Source organism: Rhinatrema bivittatum, chromosome 13, assembly GCF_901001135.1.
Source record: "Rhinatrema bivittatum chromosome 13, aRhiBiv1.1, whole genome shotgun sequence".
Classification (NCBI taxonomy): Eukaryota; Metazoa; Chordata; class Amphibia; order Gymnophiona; family Rhinatrematidae; genus Rhinatrema; species Rhinatrema bivittatum.
In genome coordinates this window covers 66693411-66714206 of record NC_042627.1, presented here as the reverse complement: position 1 = coordinate 66714206, position 20796 = coordinate 66693411, and the positions used below count along the sequence as shown (strand labels likewise).

General features: G+C 46.4%; 1 protein-coding gene across 1 annotated transcript; it reads right to left on the bottom strand.

The window, feature by feature from the left end:
- Positions 1-3183: 3183 nt before the first annotated feature.
- On the bottom strand, positions 3184-19975 carry ARPIN (actin related protein 2/3 complex inhibitor). The gene is made up of 6 exons (XM_029574366.1): positions 19771-19975; positions 9194-9269; positions 8345-8477; positions 7793-7999; positions 6444-6607; positions 3184-4450 (listed from the first exon to the last, which is right to left on the bottom strand). Exons 1-6 carry the CDS (start codon positions 19860-19862, stop codon positions 4442-4444), a joined length of 681 nt encoding a protein of 226 aa, XP_029430226.1. The 5' UTR covers positions 19863-19975; the 3' UTR covers positions 3184-4441.
- Positions 19976-20796: the final 821 nt, after the last annotated feature.

Here is a 20796-nt window from a genome sequence, read left to right as displayed (position 1 = left end):
CCTAAATGGTCACAGAATGAAGCACCCCCTCCTGGGTGGCACCCTTGACCAACCAGTCGTCCAAGTAAGGAAACACATGCACCTTCTGATGGCGGAGGTGTGCCCCCACTACTGGCAGGCACTTGGTGAAGACCCGTGGGGCCGAAGCAAGGCCAAATGGCAACACTATGTACTGGAAGTGCCTGCCACCCACGACAAATCGTAGAAACTTCCTGTGAGTCGCGAAAATCTTGATGTGGGCGTAGGCATCTTTCAAATCGCGGGAGCAAAGCCAAGCTCCTCTTTGCAGCAGTGGGATTGGGGTGCCCAGAGGAGACCATCTTGAACTTTTCCCTTTCAAGAAATTAGTTCAAAGTTCTCAGGTCTAGAATAGGGCGGCGCCCCCTTTTCTCTTTAGTATCAGGAAATAACGAGAGTAGGACCCGCTGCCTCACTGGCGCAGTGGAACGGGTTCAACTGGTCCGCCCATTAAAAGGGCGGAGAGCTCTTTCAAGAGTATTTCCTGATGTGAGGACAGGCCCCAAGAAGGGCATGGGGGAGAGTCCGCAGGGACATCCCTGAAATTTAGCCAGTACCCTCGATGAATGATCGAGAGAACCCGTTGGTCTGAGGTAATGAGGGCCTAGTGGTCCACCAATAGACACAGTCTGCCCCCGACTGGAGGGCAGCGAGGGTACGATGGTTCGGCTTATGCTCCCCTGCTGCTAGTCAAAACCCCATAGCAGGGCTCTGCTGGGGGGCTGGCTGAGGCCTAGGGGTCCACGTGGACGCATGGATAGTGGCATGCTAGGCATGCTCAGTGTGCCAGTCAAACTTCTAGAAACTTTTGACAACGGTTTTCCATGCCGGGCTCTATCTGATGTCACTCATATGTGAGGCCTAACATCCTATCCTAGGAGAATGAAAAATGTACTGGTGAAATAAGGTTCCGTAACAGAGTACAAAGGAGGATCCAGGCGGCAGCATTTTGAACAAACTCTAATGGGTGTAGGCTCCTTGCTGGAAGACCTATATAAAAGGGCATTATAGTAATTGAAACCAGAGCCTGCAACACTGTATGGAACTCACTCAGTTCGAGCAAAGGATGAAGCTTTCTAAGCAGCACTAACTTATTAAAGGAGGATTTTGTATCTGCTTTGAGCTCCAGTGAAAGGAAAGCTGAGTATCTATAATTACTCCCAATCTAACATTAGTGGAACATCATGAGAAGGAAACTTACTCAGAATAATCAGGTCAGTTTTGGTGATGCTTAATAGCAATTGTTATGGAAAAGCCAACAATTAACAGAGTGTAAGCACAATGAAATTAGTTGTAGCGTATCGGCCCAACTTGTTGATTTTTGGACAAAAAGTTTGTAAATCATGAGTGTAGATGTGATAATTAACACCAAGGCAGGAAAAAGCTTTACAAAGAGGTGCAAGATGCATATTTAACAGTGTTGCGGAGAGGGCTGAACCTTGTGGCACTCCACTCACGACTGCCTTCCAGTTGGCTAAAGGATATCAAATTTTAATCTGATAGAGTCCGGTCAAGTAAAAAGGACCTGAACCAACCATACAGAGTGCCACAGTTTCCTAGAATATCATGTTCGAGGGTATCAAAGGCAACAGACTCATTCAATAGTACCATAATGTACTGCATGCCACCGTGAAAACCCGATAACAGTATCCACAGTGAACAGCAGTAGTGTCAGTCCGGTATAGCTTGCAAAATCTAAACTGGCCAGCATGTTCTTCAATGAAGTCATTCAACTTAGCTAAACTTGCTGAAATGATAGTTCTTTCTAACAGTGGGAGTGGTGAGATAGGTCTATAATTTGCTAATATAGAAGGATCAGAAGATGTGTCCTTTAACAGTGGACGGACTGCAGCTTGTTTCAAGGAAGCTAGGAGAACACCAGTCATTAAAGATAGATTTATGATATCAGTAACTGATATCACCTCACACCACTTTCATCAAGGCTGGAGGGCAGGGAGTTAGGTGACATGTAGAAGGGTTTACCTTGCCAATTAGTCATTCTTTCTCTCTGTTTTTGAGGTCACTTGAATTCTGTCCCAGATTGTATCAGCCTAAATACCTGCAATGGGAGACTGTGTACAGCCAGAGGTAAAATTGGAGCAGAAATGATAGAGATCTTTCTTTCAATAAAAAAAAAAAAAGTGGCAAATTCATCCAATCACAAACCTAGATTATCGAGACTAGTACAAGTTACTGTAGAACGAGAGGTCAATGACTTTATTACTTGAAAAAATGCTGCTGGATTGTTTCCTATAGTCTGAATTTTCTGAGAATAATCATGCTTTTTTGTTCTACTGATTTCAGCTTGATATGCTACCAATTTCTGTTTTTCAAAGGTGTGTTACGCCACCTGCATTCTGACCGTCTTAGGTGTTGTTTCAAGGACCACAGTGCAGCTGTATATTATGGGCAAATTTAGCATGGCTGAGTAAATATGATTTCTGCGGGCTGATCTTGTCTAGGCAGTTTATAACCACAGAATTCCATCCCCGCTCAGCTGTTTCCACACTGTTCTTTTCCAACACTGCCAGACAGAGAACTAAAACTTCCCTGAACGAGTCAAGGTTGGTGAAACCATGTTTAATAATTGGGCAAAGTGGATTATTGGTGGCTGATTCAGCAATACTGAGGAGCTCAGACAAACTCAGCAGGACGTGGTCGGACCAAGCAGCCCTCTGGGTAGGAGAGTTGAACCAAACTCATCAGGAACAAAAAAAAACTCATCAGGAACTCATTATTCACAAAAAAACAAACAGAGTATGTCCGAACTTATAGATGAGAAAGATAACTAAAACTAAGTGTTCCCACCACAAGCCGGACATCACAGTCGATGATGACCCAGCTGTGGCAGATAAAGGAACCTGAGCCATCGTGATTAGCACTGTATGACCCACACTGGGTACATGAATCCATGAGCAGGCTGGACTCAGCAATGCAGATATGCCCAGGCCCCAGGGTGCCTCAACCACATGCAAGTAGCCAACTGAGCTGGTGCAAACTGGGTTCAGCCCAGAATTCAAGGTGCCCAACCCAGAACAGCTCTAACACCAGCACCGGAGTCATTTCTCTCATGGCTTTATACCAACTGCCCTAGTAGTGATTACAAGGACAAAACTGGCTCTTTTGTAGTGATTCTTACTAAACTATAATTTTCCTTAAAACACATTATTTTCTCCTGGTACCATTTTTATTCAAAGTGAAAATCTTGCAGTTACAGCAGCTGTGCAGTACAAAGTGCACTATTCACCCTTGAAGACGTCATTCATTTTAGCTGACAATATGTTAGAGTAAACAGAACTCTCTCCCAGACTGTATTCTACATAATGGGAAATCTGAGAAAGTTTTTTTTATTGTTACGTTTTACATCAAAATTAGCTAAAAGACTATGAATTTTAAAACATGTAAATGTTCACTGAGCAAAGTTAACATATTTCTCCTGTAATTCAGTTTGCATACCTGAAACACATGAATAAAGCATCTATTCAACTGAAATAATAAAATAAATCATTTTTATTTCTGACAAAACCTATAGGCATATGAAAGCTATGGTTGCCAAAATATGAGCAATCTTTTATAGCGGTGTGCACACTCCATTTTACTGGGGAAGTGTTGCATCTAAGTAGTAGGGCCTCGGCTTTGGTTCTTTCTGACTCTGAGCCATGAGCATCCTGCGGGAATGTTTCTGGACTGGGAGCTTAAGATGGAAATTCACCTGCACATTGTATCCACTTAGGAAAACGAGGGCCGGGGTGTTTTACAAGACATAACTACAGCCTAAAGTGACACTCATAATTTGTGACTTGATTCCCAAATACAAGCGGGCCTACTCTGGGCTCTGAATTTCTTTACTCCAAAGCTTTGGGCTGGATTGGTAGCACAATTCGAGAGCTAAATTCTAAATGTTTTTCTGGTCAGCTGCAACAGGAGCGCCTTATATCTCTCTCTCTCTTTAGTACAACAGCCTTTCCTTCTTCCTGCAGAAATTCAGCACTGTTATGCTTTTTCCGGCATAAGACGAAACTAAAGTTTTGGTAGCACGGAAAAGAATTTTAAATGTTGGGTTAACTTTTAAATCACCGTGAATTAATTACGGTGACAAGAGGGGAAAAATATGATTTGACAGAGTAAAGGCAAAATAGGTTTGACAGAAGCAGAAAATACCATGAATGCTGCAGAGAACGAGTGGAAAACAAGTCAAAACTTTGCAGGTTGCTGCGGAGAGATCAAAGGATTCACAGACAATGGGGGTTGAATTTGACGAATCTTTCAAAACTTTGTCCTCTGTTCGTCCTCAGGAGATGCTTGAGCAGGAAAACCCATTCTTACTGTGCCACCTACATCACAGCACTGCCAAGTCACCAAGTGAATAGAACAAGTTTGCCAGACCCTAGCTAGCTTCTTCCGAGTACATGCCCCCACCACCTCAGTTCTCCTGTGAAAACAAAAGGAGAGGAGAAAATAGTGCATCATAATTTAAATAAGATTTTATATAGGGCATTATTAAACAGCGAGGACCATTAACCTACAAGGGCAGGTCAACATTGTTGGCAAGTGCCCTCATTGGACTTTATATAGGGTAACAATGCAAGGAAATGCTTAACACAGCAAGAGAGTGTGAAAAAAAAAACCCTCACTCCTCAAGCAGCAACCGGGATCACTTTAGAAAAAAAGATAATTACAGTATGTTCGGAGGATTGGGAGCGATGGGATGGATTGGTGGGAAGGAGAGGGGGTAGGGGAGATAAATGGTTTGAACCAGTATTTATGGTTGTAATTGTCATTTGAAATGTACTTTAGATATATCCATACATGTTAGTTTAAATGGAAAGTAATAAAACAGATCTACACTATTTAACAGTATGTTCCTCAAACTTGTTTTGCTAAAATGTATGTAACAAAAACATCGAATGTTTTTATAACTTTGTACTCCTCTGAAAACAAGTTTTATTGGATAATGCAGACTATTAGATACATAGTATATATCAGAACTTAGTATCTGCACCTGAGGTCAGTTAATTCATAATAATGTCACTGAATCTGATTTTATCACTTAAGTACTACCGAAGTACGTTCTGTCTAATTAAAAAGAGACACTGTCAAACTTGCTATAAAGAGAAAATCAAAACAAGATCCTATGTTCAATAATTTTCTATTTGTCCCATCTTCTTTCTACCCATTTCTGGGTGTTAAGGGTTTGGTAAGTAAAGTCTCCCTGACCTTTTCTTGTCAGAATACTAGAGGCTTACAGCCCACTGCACCTAGATTTGCTTGTAGTCTCCCATCCAGGATCTATAAAGCTCCTATTCTCCCAGGGCAGTGTTGCTAGGGAGAGAATGCCTCTATGTCTGTGTGCATCTTTCTCTGCTCTTTCTTTATTTTTGGCATAAGACTGAAGGAGCTATAGCATTTTGGCATGTCATACTGCAATGGCTGAAATTGGGTTCCCCTTTTAAAGTATTTCTTCAGAACGATCCACCAACTCTATTGCTTCCATCTGCATATCTTTGCTGCTGCACATTGGTTGTAAACACATGCCAGCCATTCCCCTTTTTCAAGATCTGACAGTTCACCTGAACGTCTCCAGCACTCAGTTTATGCATTATTCTCCAGCCATTCCAGTTAACGGCCAGTCTAAACCACTGAAGCCAGCTTATTATTTATTTTTACTCGGGCAATGCCTGGAGCAACAGGCAGCCCAGAAAGCAACATGCTTTCCGAATGAAGGCATTTGTATGCAAAGAGGTTGAGCCACAGTATGTGAGCTCACGGAGAAACCAATGCCATACCTCAGTGCTAGGGTGGCTAGTGCTCTTAGTGCCCAGGCATTTCCCTGATCCCCCACCGTTTACGTTCACACCTATGTAGTCTGATGAAGGAGGAAGTGCCACTCTCCGTGCAGCACATCAGAACCATACAGCAGTCCAGCCTCCCCTCCCCGTCTGGGCCCAGACCTTCGCACTATTCGGCCAGGTCACCAAAAAGGCAAATACAAGGATCACTGCATGACTGGAGCTCAGATCTCATATTCAAAACCAGAAATTACCAAAAACTGCTCTAATGCATGCAGATACTCCACCACTGCAAACTCTACATGCATCCCTTTAAAACGGAGAAGGATGCAGTGGAATAGACACTTCCACTTGTTGCCCAAACACTGTTATAAAAGAACCGGAGCTGGCACCACTACGTTATGGTGGTTATGAATGAAATTAAAAATATCAGGTTACTATTTGGAGTATGTGAATTTGAGTTTTCTTGTGGGCATACGTGTCGTGCTGGTGACCTATGCCCTGCTGAATGCGATTTCTATACTGTTCTGTTTCAGGCTATCACTTTCTTCCTTCCTAAATTAGGCTCCAAAAATTAAAATCTATCCAATAATTGAGAAGGAAGTAAATACCGGCGGTTCCTTAAGTTTATCTTACCCATTCATCATCTTCTGCCCCGTCACCTTGTCCTCTGGGCTCGGTTTCCACCCCTCCTTGGGATTTTATAGCCATGATACTGTCTGTCCAGGAAGCCCCGGCCTGGGCATCGCCAGCAAAGTTGCACTTGGTCACTGCCCCAGCATTTAGTTTGGCCAGAGAGGCTGAATATAAATGCAAGTATTAATTTGAATAATAGGAAAAAAAAAAAAAAAAAGATACAAGACGTGAGGATACAAGCCCAAGTTAATATTTTCATAATCTTATCTTACCTCTCTAAATGTGTATTCTAAACCTCAAAATGCAAAGAAGAAAGAATACAGATTGGGAAACATTAATCCTAGGAAGGATCATGCTTCCTAAACTGAAAATCATTATTAAAGTCAACTGAGCCCAGGCACTGTAAATATATTGATGCAGATTCATTAAACCTTTTAGCTCTCACAGGACCAATGTTACATAGTTGGAATGTTTCAACTCTAGAAATGAAATGTTGGTCACCATGAGTATAATATAAATTTAATAAATCACCACTATTTATTCTTGTTAGCGCGCTGGCCTTTTCTCTAAGCTTATCTGGCAAATTTCGGAGTGGTGGCTCTCCACTAAGGCCATGAGCAAGTGCCCTGAAGATGGTTTCACAGGCTATCTGGACTCTGCTAACCGAGCTGGCCCGGTTGTAGAGCTGTAACGCTGCCTTGGGACTCTGCTTTGATTCTCGGGTCCGATTTTCTGCTCCCCGGGCCAAACCAGGGCTGAGGACGCGGCAGAGGCAGCGCTAGCAGCCCCCTGAGGAGGAAACGAGTCTTGACGAGGGCGACATCTAGTGGGCAGATTTAGGGCTTACAATGCCTGGGAGGAGGGGCTTAGGTGAGCTGGGAGGCAATAGAGGAAAATGAAGGCTCATAGTACCAGATCCCAACTGGAAGCTCACAAGGGCAGGAGGAAACTTCCTGGCCCCCAACCCCCACCCCCAAAAACAAATAATAGCAGTAAAGATATTGGATGGCTCAGGAATTTGTCACATAGATAAAAAGGCCTGCAAGTTTATATTGCTAGTCTAAATAGGACTGGAAGTCCTTACAATCAGATCTCGGTTTCTGATGCTGTTATTTTATCACCTTTTATATTTAGAAAATATAATTTAGAAAGGAAAAGCTATTTTCAAAAACCACAACAGATGGCTTGATATCTTTTGTTGCCGGCACTATTCTTAAAGAGTTTGAAAAACATCTGTCCTACAGGCACAAAACAGAAAAGCACAAAACTGAGAGCAAACTGAACATGCTGTCCCCCAAATTCTTCTAGGACTACAAAAACTACAGCCAAGGCAAAACTGGGCTTGGCACCTATGAAAGGGCCGTCTCCTTGGGTCTTGAGACGAAGTTCCTCCCCCATCTCCAGGTCAGTCTTCTCCACCTCTGCCTCCGACAACCAGAAGGCCACCGTCTCAGCCGGGGCGCGCTCCCCCGTTACTTTCAGCAGCTCGGGTTTATCCACCAAGCACTTCAGCTCCTCCAGCGACAGTCTGTCCGTCTCACCTTTGGCTTCAACCTCTGCAACGAAAAGTGAAGGCGCAACAAGTAAATACAAGAAACCGCAAACGCCTCACTCGAGCAACTCTGCTCTTGGGGGGGATCTTTAAGGGAAGGGACCAAGAGGAATCCGACGGGAGACAAGGTGAGTGGTGCCACGGAGGAGGGGGGAAGGGAACTGGGGACATGCTAGAGATAGGAAGTCGGAAGAAGTGGCGAGACCAGCAAAGGAGAAGACGGACGGGATGGGAGCGGAAGAGGAAAGCTGGACGATGGAAGTGAAAGAGTATTGGGGGGGGGGGGGGGCGGCGAGTTAACGAAAGCAACAGATCCATTCTAAGAGCAGAAAGTGCCGTCAATACCTACTGAAGGAGGACATGAGGAAGCCTGTGTTCACCTTCCTGGTCTCGCTGAAATTTGGTTCTATCTCATTTCCTTTGGGGTCAAACTTCCGGCGGTGGATCCTGTTGGGTTTTAAGTACAGAACGTACCAGCGCTCCTGAAAGGGGCAGCACAAAGAACACAGAAACAGAATGTAAGAAGCAATTCAACCTTATTGCCACCAGCAATGCAGCTCTGCAGGCAGAGGAGACATGGATTGAACTGTGATAAATTATTTAGGGCCTGCCTTTTTCGTAAAAATACATTCAAGAGCCTCACCTATCTGTACAGAAAGTAAACGGCATCCCGCCCAGCCAATCTGGGGAAAAGCCCAGATCATCCTGCTGCTGGGCACAGCGTTTCACTGGCACAGTTGAGAGAAGCAGGTAGGAAATGATGTGTGTGCTGACCTGGCAACGTCTAACCAAAAACCAAACAGAAGCCCTCTAACTTTGCATCTTTACTCCTGGTTTACAATAAGTGTACTTGTACTTCTCAGACTTCCAAAGAACTCTCCCTTTATCAGAGACCAATACTTGCAGACACATACATGAGGATGGGTTTATTAATCATTAGGGATCAGAGGCTAAATGCGGAAGCAGCAGCAGAGTTGGAACAATAAGCTACACATAGCAGAGAAAGCAAAATACTTCCAAGAATGAGGAAAGGCGAGAGAGAGAGAGAGACGTCTGTATTAATCACAGGAAGCAGCAGCAAGACCGAACCTAGCACACATAAGAGTGCATTATGGTCACTGGCTGACACACACAGACACACACACTGCACCCTCTCTAGCGGAGCCCTGAAATAGCCAGATAAGGGATTGTTCCTCACCTTTCTACCGTTAACATCAGAGATGGCATGACGAGAAAACTCAACCAGCTGACCCTCCAGAATGACACCGTACCCACTGCGGAAAGGATTAAAAAAAAAAGGTCAGACATCAACGCTTTTAACATACACAGGCAGCTGCCAAGGAGATTGAGATTTCCACCTGGCAGCCTCCTCCTCAGTCATCTACCGAGGTTAGTGTTAAAAATCTGGTGCCTTTTCCAGGGCAACTGGGAGGGGGGTCAGTGTTCCTCCTGCAAAAAAAAAAAAAAACTTAGCTTCGGGGATGCCTCAGCTCTTTTTCATGTATCCCTAGCGCCACTGGGTTTATTAATAAAACGTTTGGAGTTTGTTTATTTTACATCTGCAGAGGATGTGCAGGACTTTTTCTCTTGTTCCAATTCGGGGCAATTCTCTGTTCAGGAGTTTCAGAGAAGTCTTTTACGTACGAAGGACCGGCTGGGTCAGTAATGGACTTACTTTGACTATCCGGAAAACTCGACTGCTCTAGCTTGGGAAGAACAATTCGGAATTCAAACCTCTTTCAATAGATGCCGAAGGACAATCCCCGACATTTAAATCAGACACTCGCGCTTTGGGTTTAGTTTTGGACTTGGGACTGCACAAGTTGCTGCGGCTGCTGAAGCATATTTTGCCTCCCTCCGAGTTTAGTTTTATCACATTTAGATTATTGTAGTGGGTTATTGGAGAAATTACTTACCTGATAATTTCGATTTCCTTAATGTAGACAGATGGACTCAAGACCAATGGGTATAGTGTGCTCCTGATAGCAGTTGGAGACAAAGTCAGATTTCAATCTGACATCAGCACTACATATACCCGTGCAGGAAGCTCTGCTCTTCAGTATTCTCCTTGAAAGGCAATTGTGGATATATGTGTGTTTGAATAACTTGATTAACTTGGTCAACTTGATTAACTTGAACTGGTTGACGTGAATTCTAGCTGGAGACCGCCAGTGCACTCAACCGAGAAACGCCGACATGTGGTGAATATCGATGTCTTAACTCTGGGTAAAGTCCGGCTTACCCGTGCTTGTCTTGCTCTCGTGGTTTAAGAATTTTGGGGCAGCCGTGGGCGGGATGCTGAGTCCATCTGTCTACACTAACGAAAATAAATTATCAGGTAAGTAATTTCTCCATTTCCTAGCGTGTAGCAGATGGACTCAGGACCAATGTGATGTATAAAAGCTACTCCTGAACCGGGTGGGAATGCTGCCCAATGCCCACTTAGTACTGCCCTTGCGAATGCTGTAGCCTCCCTGGCCTGAACATCCAGGCGGTAGAACCTCGAGACGGTGTGGATGGAGGACCACGTCGCCGCCCGACAAATCTCAGCAGGTGACAGCATCTTGGTTTCTGCCCAGGACATTGCCTGGGCACTTGTGGAATGGGCCTTGACTTGTAGAGGTGGAGGCTTGCCTGCCTCTATGTAGGCCGCCTTGATTACTTCTTTGATCCAGCGGGCTATGGTTGCCCGCGAGGCCGCTTCCCCTGCTGTGAAGTACGAATAGGTGGTCCGTCTTTCGTACGGATTCCGATCTTTCCAGGTATCGGACTAGGAGTCTGCCGACGTTAAGGTGGCGAAGACGGCGAGAGTCTTCCGAGTCCTTATGTTCTCTAGAGATGGCAGCGAGATGGTTTGGTTTAGGTGGAAATGCGAAACCACCTTTGGAAGGAAGGAGGGGACAGTGCGTAGCTGTATGGCTCCTGATGTGAATCTGAGGAAAGGTTCCAGACAGGATAGTGCTTGAAGTTCGGAGAAGCGATAGGCTGAACATATTACCACTAGGAATGCAGTCTTCAATGTCAGAAGTCGGAGGGACAGACCGCGGGTAGGTGTGAAAGAGGCTTCCGCTAGGAAGTCTAGTACTTGACTGAGGTTCCATAGGGTACCGGCCACTTTAGTGGTTGTTGGATTTGCTTGACCCCTCTCAGGAAGCAGGAGATGTCTGGATGGGAAGATAGACTTATGCCATCCACTCTGGTCCTGAAGCAGGCCAACGCAGCCACCTGAACCTTGATGGAGTTGAGAGACAACCCCTTCTGTAAGCCGTCCTGCAGAAATTCCAGGATCGAGGGGATTTTGACTGTCGGATGTTGCGGACTTCACACCAGGCTTCAAATATTTTCCATATTCGTATGTAGGTCAGAGACGTGGAAAACTTGCGTGCTCGGAGCAAAGTATCAATCACTGCCCCCGAGTATCCGCTCTTCTTCAGGCGAGTCCTCTCAAGGGCCAGACCATAAGAGAGAATCGAGTTGGGTCTTCGTGGAGGATCGGTCCTTGCTGGAGCAGGTCCCTGTGTGGAGGTCGACGCAGGGGGTTCTCTGCCAGCAGTCTTCGCATGTCTGCGTACCACGGCCTTCTTGGCCAGTCCGGGGCCACTAGAAGTACTAGCCCCCTGCGGTGTTCTATCTTGTGGATGATGCCGCCTAGTAATGGCCATGGAGGAAAGGCGTACAGCAGGTCTTCCTGTGGCCAGGTGTGGACGAGGGCGTCGATCCTCTGGGATTGTGGTTCTCGTCTGCGGCTGAAGAACTTTGGCATTGGACCGGGTTGCCAGAAGATCCATGGCTGGTGTTCCCCAGCGGTTTACTATCAGCTGGAAGGCTGTGATAGACAGCCTCCATTCCCCTGGGTCTAGACTCTCTCTGCTGAGGTAATCCACAGTGACGTTTTTTCCCACGATGTGGGCGGCTGAGATCCCTTGTAGGTTTGCTTCTGCCCATGCCATTAGGAGGTCTATTTCCAGGGACACTTGTTGGCTTCTGGTTCCTCCCTGGCGGTTGATGTAGGCAACTGTTGTGGCGTTGTCTGACATGACTCCGACAGATTCGCCCCGGAGCCTGTGACTGAATTGTAGGCAGGCTAGTTTGCCTGTGCTTCTAGTCGGTTGATGTTCCATCCACACTCCTCCTTGTCCCATTGCCCCTGGGCCGTCAGCTCCTAGCAGTAGGCTCCCCACCCTTGTAGGCTCGCATCCATGGTGAGCAAGATCCAGGTCGGTGGGGATAGCCTTACTCCCTTGCTCAGATGGTCTTCTTGTGGCCATCATTGGAGCTGGATCCACACCTCCTCTGGTAGCTGGAGGTGATCGGAGTAGTCCTGGGACATCGGGTTCCAACGTGACAATAGGGAACGTTGTAGAGGTCGCATGTGAGCTCTTGCCCATGGGACGACTTCCAGGGTTGATGTCATGAGGCTGAGGACTTGGAGGTAATCCCATACCTTGGGGCAAGAACCTCTCAGCAGTTTTCGCAATTGGTTCATCAGTTTTCTTCTCCTTGTAGGGGGAAGAATGACCTTGTCTTGTTTGGTGTCGAACCAGACACCCAGGTATTCTAGAGATTGGGAGGGCTGCAGGCAGCTCTTGGTTGTGTTGACGACCCACCTGAGGTTCTCCAGTAGATTCTTGACTCTGGAGGTCGCCTGATGACTTTCCTCTGGAGATTTTGTCCTGATCAGCCAATCGTCCAGCCAATCGTCAAGGATTCCTTCTTTCCTCAGTGTCGCCAACACTACCACCATGATTTTGGTGAATGTCCGAGGGGCTGTAGCTAGGCTGAAGGGTAGTGCCCGGAATTGGTAGTGATGGTCCAGGATCATGAAGCGTAAGAAGCGCTGATGATCGTGATGGACCGGAATGTGTAGATAGGCTTCTGACAGATCCAGGGAGGTCAGAAATTCTCCCGACTGTACCGCCCTTATGACCGAGTGTAGGGTTTCCATGCGGAAGTGTGGTACCCTCAGGTAGCGGTTGACAGACTTGAGATCCAGGATGGGTCAGTATGTTCCTCTTTCTTGGGGATGATAAAATAGATGGAATAGTGCCCAGTATTTTGTTGGTGCGTGGGCACCGGAGTTATGACCTTTAAGGTGAGCAATTTGTTCAGTGTGGTTTCCACTGCCGTCCTCTTGGAGGAGGAATGGCAGGGGAATTTCACAGATTTGCTGGAGGAATACTGTGGAAGTCCAGATAGTATCCCTCTCGAATGATGGTTAAGACCCACTTGTCCGATGTCATCTCAACTCATCTTTGGTAGAACAGGGCAAGCCTGCCCCCTATGGCTTCTTCCTGTGAATGGGTCAGCTGATTCTCATTGTGGATGCGGCTGGGGCCTGGGCCGGCTCCCCTCTTGTTGTGTTTGTTCTGAAAGGACTGGCCCCTGCCTGCGGGGCGAGGTGCTTGGTATGCATTTTTGTAGGGTCTGAAACGCTGTGATCCTCTGCCCTTAGATGTTTGGGGAGAGGGGCATTGGCTTCTTTTATTCTTGTCCTCCGGTAACCGAGGTACTGGGGATTCGCCCCATTTGTCGGCTAACTTCTCCAGTTCGCTTCTGAACAGGAGGGTTTCTTTAAAGGGCATTCTCGTGAGTTTCGTCTTGGAAGTCGCGTCGGCTGACCAGCTGCAGAGCCAAAGTTGCCTTCTTGCTGCCACAATGGCTGAGACATTTTCCAGCTTGTTGTTGCAGTTTTGAAATGGTCTGGGAAAGGCATGGCCCTGGGGCAGTGGTTCCCAAACCTGTCCTGGAGGATTGCCAGCCAGTCAGGTTTCAGGATATCCACAATTAATATGCATGAGATACATTTGCATGCACTGCCTCCTGGCTGAGGTGCGCACCAGGTCGAAGATCGCATCCATGAGGAAGGATATTGCTGGTTCTAGTGTTTCAATGGGCATGGTGATGTTCCTGGCAAGTGACAAGCAGGCGCGTGTCACCACGGCACAGCAGGCAGCGATCTGCAGTGACATGGCTGCTGCGTCAAATGACTGTTTAAGGATGGATTCCTGACGTCTGTCCTGGGCATCCTTGAGTCCCGCTCCTCCCTCGACTGGAATGGTAGTGCGCTTTGTGATAGCGCAGACCATGGCGTCCACTTTGGGAAACAACTGGAGTTCTTTGTCTGAGGGTTCCAGTGGGTAAATGGCTTCTAGGGCCCGTCCTCCTTTGAAACTGGCCTCCGGAGCATTCCATTCCAGGTCGATCAGTTGTTGTACGGCTTGCAGCAATGGGAAATGGCGGGAGGCCTGACGGAGCCCTACTAGAAGAGGGCTCGTCTTTGGTTCTGCAGTGACGCTTGTGCCTGGGATGGCCAGCTCCTTCAAGCTGAGAGACACGAGGTCTGGTAGCTCATCTTTGGAGAAGAAGCGCCTCATGGTTGGTGAGGTTCCATTCCTGGAGGGATTTCCTCTTTCTCCAGGGAGTCTTGATCTTCCTCCGAGGTGTCTGTGTCTCCTAAGGTGAGACTTTTGGCTGGGGGAGGTATGTCTCTGGGAGGCCGAGAGGGACCTAGGAGGTTAGGGTCCTCTGGTGGAGGCTGTGGCTGTGTCACCGGTGGTGCCGGTTGCATCTGGACAAAGGTTTGTAGACCTTTAAAGAATTCCACCCAGGAAAAGGTTCCTGGGTCTATATCGAACCCAGCGGCGTTCCCCCAGGGCCCCGTCTGAGAAAGGGCTGAGCTGGAGATAGAGAGGTCCGGGGTACTATCGGTGGATCCGGATTCCTGTACTGGCTGTGCGCACAAGCATGTTATGTGCCCGGCTAGCTGCTGTGCGCACGGCTCAGTTATACGGACAGTACGGCGATCAAGGGGGGGGGGAATGGCGCCGGCGACCACGCAAGATGGTGACCCCCCCCCCACGGAGGGTCACCACGTGGGAGGACCCTCGAGCCAGATCGGGGTCTAGCCCGGACGGGGCTGATCAACCCGATGGGACAGAAGCCGGTTGACGATCTGCACAGTTATCCGAGCCTCGGAGACAAGAGACTTAAGAAGGTTTTCTAACTCACCTTGTCTCGGCATTTCCTGGTCTGGTGCCGGACGGTCTCTAGCTGCGGGGGGAGGGGGGAAAAGGGAAAATTACCTTCACCGCCGCGCTCTGTATTGCACCCGCTGCCTCTCAGCCACCCTCGTTCCTGGGGGCTAAGTCTACGCCGGGAACCGGCTACCGGACCAAGGCCTACCTCTGAGGGATCTCGGAGATCACCTCAGGGATTCTCGACTGGGGGAGGGACCCTTAGGTATCACCGCAGGAGAGCGGGGCTCGTCTGTAGAGGTAAGATTATTTCTTCTGTATTTTGGAATTTTCTTCTTTAGTTTGGATTTTCTAACGCTGTGCAAGCGTGTGTATAGTCCCAAACTGCTAAGGAGACGGAGAAATACTGAAGAGCTGCACTTCCTGCACGGGTATAGGTAGGGCTGACGTCAGACTGAAATCTGACTCCGTCTCCAGCTGCTATCAGGAGCACACTATACCCATTGGTCCTGAGTCCATCTACTACACGCTAGGAAAACGTAGGCCTGCCAGATACATTGTTGAGAGTCCTCCAACTCGTTCAGCATGCAGCTGCAAGTGTGCTGACAGGCCTACGTAAATCTGATCACATCGCGCCAGTACTGCAAAGACTTCACTGGTTACCTGTTAAACACCGGGCAAAGTTTTCTGTATTAGGTTCAGCGCAAAAAATGATTACGATCCGACTCATCTTATTTTCTCAAAGGTTTGATTCAATGGTAAGAGCCTTACCCACACATTACGATCAATTGGCTGTGGTCAACTGCAAGTGCCCCCACTCCAAAATTACAAACGTCAGGGCATTTTCTTATGCTGTTCCAGTTCATTAGAATTACTTGCCAGTTCAGCCCAGGATCCAAGAGGAAGCACTAGTTTTTAGAAAACAGTTAAAAACTATTCTAAGGAGGCGTTTCAGTGACAAGTCGGTTTTATTATTTATGTTGATGTATTCCATCTGTTTTAATAATTTTTATGTACTGTTTTATATTATGTTTATGTGAATTGTAAAGGTAAGCTCTACTCCGCACTGAACTCAGAATTGCTGGAAACTGCGGGATATACATTTTTAAAAATAAATAAATAACATCCTCACATGCTGATAAAATATTATTTTGCATTTCTAGACTTCCTTTCCAATTTTAGTGCAAGGTGGTTTACAACATTTTTTCAGATACAAGAGCTTACAGTCTAAGTTGGTACCTGAGATAATGGAATAAAAAAATGACTTGCTCAAGGAGTGTCAATGAGAGAGAATATGGATTTCAACCCTGGTATCACAATCCATTGCTCTAACCACTAGGCCAGAAGTCCCCAAACTTTTCCTGGAGGATCCCCAGCCCAGTCAAGTTTTCCACAATGAATATACATAAGATTAAATCTGCATGCTATGGAGGCAGTGCATGCAAATGTATCTCATGCATATTAATTGTGGATATCCTGAAACCTGACTGGCTGGCGATCCTCCAGGACAGGTTTGGGAACTACTGTCCCGGGGCCACGCCTTCCCCAGACCATTTCAAAACTGCAACAACAAGCTGGAAAATGTCGCCGTCCAAGTAAGAGCATATCTATCCATTATATCCGACACGGTCTGATACGCCATGAACGAGCATCCTAGCTGCCAGAAATGAAATCAACAGCACAATCTTTATAAGGGTAAGCACCAGCCAACATGTGCAGAGACTGCGCTAGCAGTCAATTTCATTTATAGTCAGGATGGGAAGAAGGTTCGGCAGAATGTGTTCACCGCCATTTATTTGCTTGGTTTCTCAATCCTCCACTCCAATGCTCTGTTCTGTGCAGCTGTTATCAAAAGACCATTGTGCACAGCCTCCAGCACCTTTTTCACATGCTCTCCTATATCCTCTCCCTTACGCAGACCAAATAAGAACATAAGACTTGCCATACTGGGTCAGAGCAAAGGTCCATCAAGTCCAGTATCCTGTTTCTAACATTGGCCAATCCAGGTCACAAGTACCTAGTGGGATCCTAAAGGATAGATAGAGACCCTGCTGCTTATCCCAGGGATAAGAAGTGGATTTCTGCAACTCCACCTTAATAATGGTTTATGGACTTTTCCTTCAGGGACTTGATCAAACCTGTTTTAAACCCAGCTACACTAGCAGTTTTCACCACATCCTCCAGCAATGAATTCCAGAGTTTAATTATTCTGAGTCCATCTGGCTACACACTAGGAAATTATGCATTGAGAAAAAAAAATATTTTCTCCTATATGTCTTAAATGTATCACCTAATAACTTCATTGAATGTCCCCTAATCTTACTTCATTGAATGTCCCCTAATCTTTGTACTTTTTGAAAGAGTAAACAACCAATTCACATTTACCCATTCCACGCCACTCATAATTTTATAAACCTCCATCTTATTTCCCCTCAGCTGTCTCTTCTCAAAACTGAAGAGCCCAAGCCTCTTTAGCCTTTCCTTATAGGGGAATTGTTCCATCCCCTTTATGATTTTGGTCGCCTGTACCTTTTCTAATTCTGCAATATCTTTTTTGAGATGTGGTGACCAGAATTGCACACAATACTCAAGATGAGGTTGCACCATGGAGCGATACAAAGGCATTATGATAGTCTCGGTTTTATTCTCCATTCCTTTCCTAATAATTTCTAGCATTCTAACCAACGTTAGGCCCTCATAGTCCTCCCCTACTCAATTTTCCCTGTTTTTCACCCATGTTATGCAGACCCAATTCTCTATTTTTGCTTCATCCACTTTATGTATCCCAGAATATGTTATTCCAGATTATTTCTTCCCTGTTCATTGTTTTCGCCCAGGTTATCCAAGTTATTTCTACCCTGTTCTTTGTAAAACAAGACTCTGTCTCTGTTAATTTCGCTAGTTGTAATGTAAACCGAAGTGATAATTAATCTTGTTAATTGAACCTCGGTATATAAAAGTTATAAATAAATAAATAAATAAATTCTATTTGCTTTCTTGGCTGCTGCTGCTGCACATTGAGCAGAGGATTTCAACATAATATCCACTATGACACCTAGATTCCTTTCCTGGGTGGCGACTTATAATGTGGAACCTTGCATTGTGTAGCTATAGTTTGGGTTGCTCTTCCCTTCACGCATCACTTCGCATTTGTCCAGATTAAATGTCATCTGCTATTTGGATGCCCAGCCTCCCAGTCTTGCAAGGTCCTCTTGCAATTAATTTCTCACAATCCTTTTGTGATTTAACAACTTTGAATAATTTTGATTCGTCAGCAAATTTGATCACCTCACTCATCATACCCCTTTCCAGATCATTTATAAATATATTCAAAAGCAGCGGTCCCAATACAGATCTGGGGCACTCCACTATTCACCTTTCTCCAATGAGAGAATTGACCATTTAGCTCTACTCTCTGTTTTCTATCTTTTAATCATTTCTCAATCTACAACAGAACACTGCTTCCTATCCCATGACTTTTTCATTTCCTCAAGAGTCTCTCATGAGGGACTTTGTCGAACGCTTTTTGAAAATCCAGATTCACCAGATCAACTGGCTCACCTTTATCCCCATGTTTATTCATGCCTTCAAAGAAATGTAGCAGATTGATGGGGCAAGACTTCCCTTGGCTAAATCCATGTTGACTTTGTCCCTTAAACTATGCTTATATATGTTCTGTAATCTTGTTCTTCATAATAGTACTTCCCTGTCTTGTCTGCCTCCAAAACAGCTTCATTGCTTCTTAAGCAACTTTTACAGCAAGAGCTTAACTTCAGAACCAGTCATTGCCCCACCAACATCAAGTGCATAAAATGGAACATGGTCCCACTAGGCCACCAGCTACCACTACAAACCCACCACAATCAGCATCCCACTAGGCCATCAGTTGCCTTTCTCTCCCAACTTCATTTATTTCGTAAGAGGAAACAGTTAAAAAAAAAAAAAAGAGAGAGAGAGAAAGAGATCAACTAGCCACTGCCCTGTGACAACTACTACCTGCTACCAGGTGATTGGATGCAACAACCTTCATGTGCAATTTCCTCATCCCTCTGCCTTAATCCCAGTCAAGAGCACATTTAGGCAGAATAAGTGCCTGTGGGCGACCCTGCTGTACATCATCAGCTGTGCACATGCTTAAGGGCAGCCACGGCTATAATTCGCCACTGCCCAGGATGCTGTCAGTCTTTGAGCATGCCAAGTCCCGAAATGGCCTCAACGTGAAATAAAAAGAATATGCAATTTTTAAAAATATGCTAATGTAAAAAGGGGAGATATTCTCAGAAATTTAAAAGGCTCAAATTTAAGTTCTAGGCAATAGATCCATTAGGGAGGAGGAGGAAGGAAGGATAAACATCTTGGGTGTCTGTGACTGAAATGCTAATCTCAGAGGTGGTTTCTCAATGGGGGGGGGAGGGAGGGAGATCACAGACTGGGCGCAGTAGGCAGGCTGGAGGAGGACCTGTGATCCTCATCTGTCAACATTATTGTTTCTGACCTGCTGCAACAGATCACATTTGTCAGGAGGAGTGCTTAGCTTAGCTTCATGCACGTCCCAATTAAACTGGGCTCTCTTCCTCCCAAGGTTATTTTACGGGCCCATGTTTTCCCCTTCTCCCATGTTCTGCATCCCGCTATACTGCGCTTCCATTCTCCAAACTGATTGCTCAAAGACCTGCAGGTCCGGCTGACCGGATCGCATTTGATGCACAAAAACTTCTTTCTAACGCAGCCTCCCCGAGCTCCCAGCCCAGCCCCAGGGGACCAGATCCTGCCCTGCAACGCAAGGCCAGGGACCTCCTACCGCTGATAGACGGACGGCTCCCAGGCGCCAGGCACGCTTTCACTGTGAACGGGCTTGTTCTGCAGAGCGCTGTCGTGATAGATGCGACTCATCGCGCAAATCGAGGAAGGAAGCGCGACCTAAACCGAGCACAAATGCAGTGCCGGGCCCGGGAGAGAAGCTGGAACGCGCTCGGCAAGGGAGATGGTGAGGGGGAGGGGGGACAACGAAAACTCTGCTTTGCTTGTTTCCAAAGAATGGCGCCTGAGTATTTGGAAACTCACTTGTTTTACATTACTAAGTAAGATTTATTGTAGAGCTCTGAAAGAAACAGAATTTTTTTCCATTTTGAAGGGCCTTTTTCTTGCACTAATATAATAGTTTGGACCCTCCGCTTGCTGGCTGATGGTACATTCCAGGAGAAAGGAAATGGTGCAGTCGCAGCTCGCAGCATTCCCACGTCTCCGAGCGCGTGTGATACCCACGTTCTCCTCTAGAGGCGCCCTCGCTACACCGCTACTCTTCTGGGCAAGGCCGGGATCAAGCGCTCCTTTTGCGTGTGAACTACGCGTTTTCCCAGACAAACCCCTTTAGTACGCCCCCTTTTGAATATTCTCTCAGCTTCTTTATTCCTAGGAGCCTCCCTTGGAATTTTGTTTTGAAATGCTGGAGAAGGAGGAGGCAGGGATCACGGTTCCCAGAGGTGTGACAATAACATTTCTAAAAACGCTGGAACTCCTACCAGCCTCCAGGCAACCCTGGCACCTGCCTACCATCCTTCCCCATTATCTTCCCCTTGTGGGGAGTGGGAGGTGTGTGTGGGTCACTCTCTCCTACTCATACCACCCCAATTCAATCTTGCTCCCTCTCTATTTCACCCTTTTTCCTCTCACATCCTCCTTTTTCCAATCACTCCCCCTACCTTTCTTTCACCCTCACCACAGCACAGGTCATCTTCCTGTTGGTGAGGGGTGTTGGAAACTGGCCAAACCACATCACCCTGCAGGTTATCTTCTTCTTGCCAGCAAGACAGAAAATCTGCCGGTT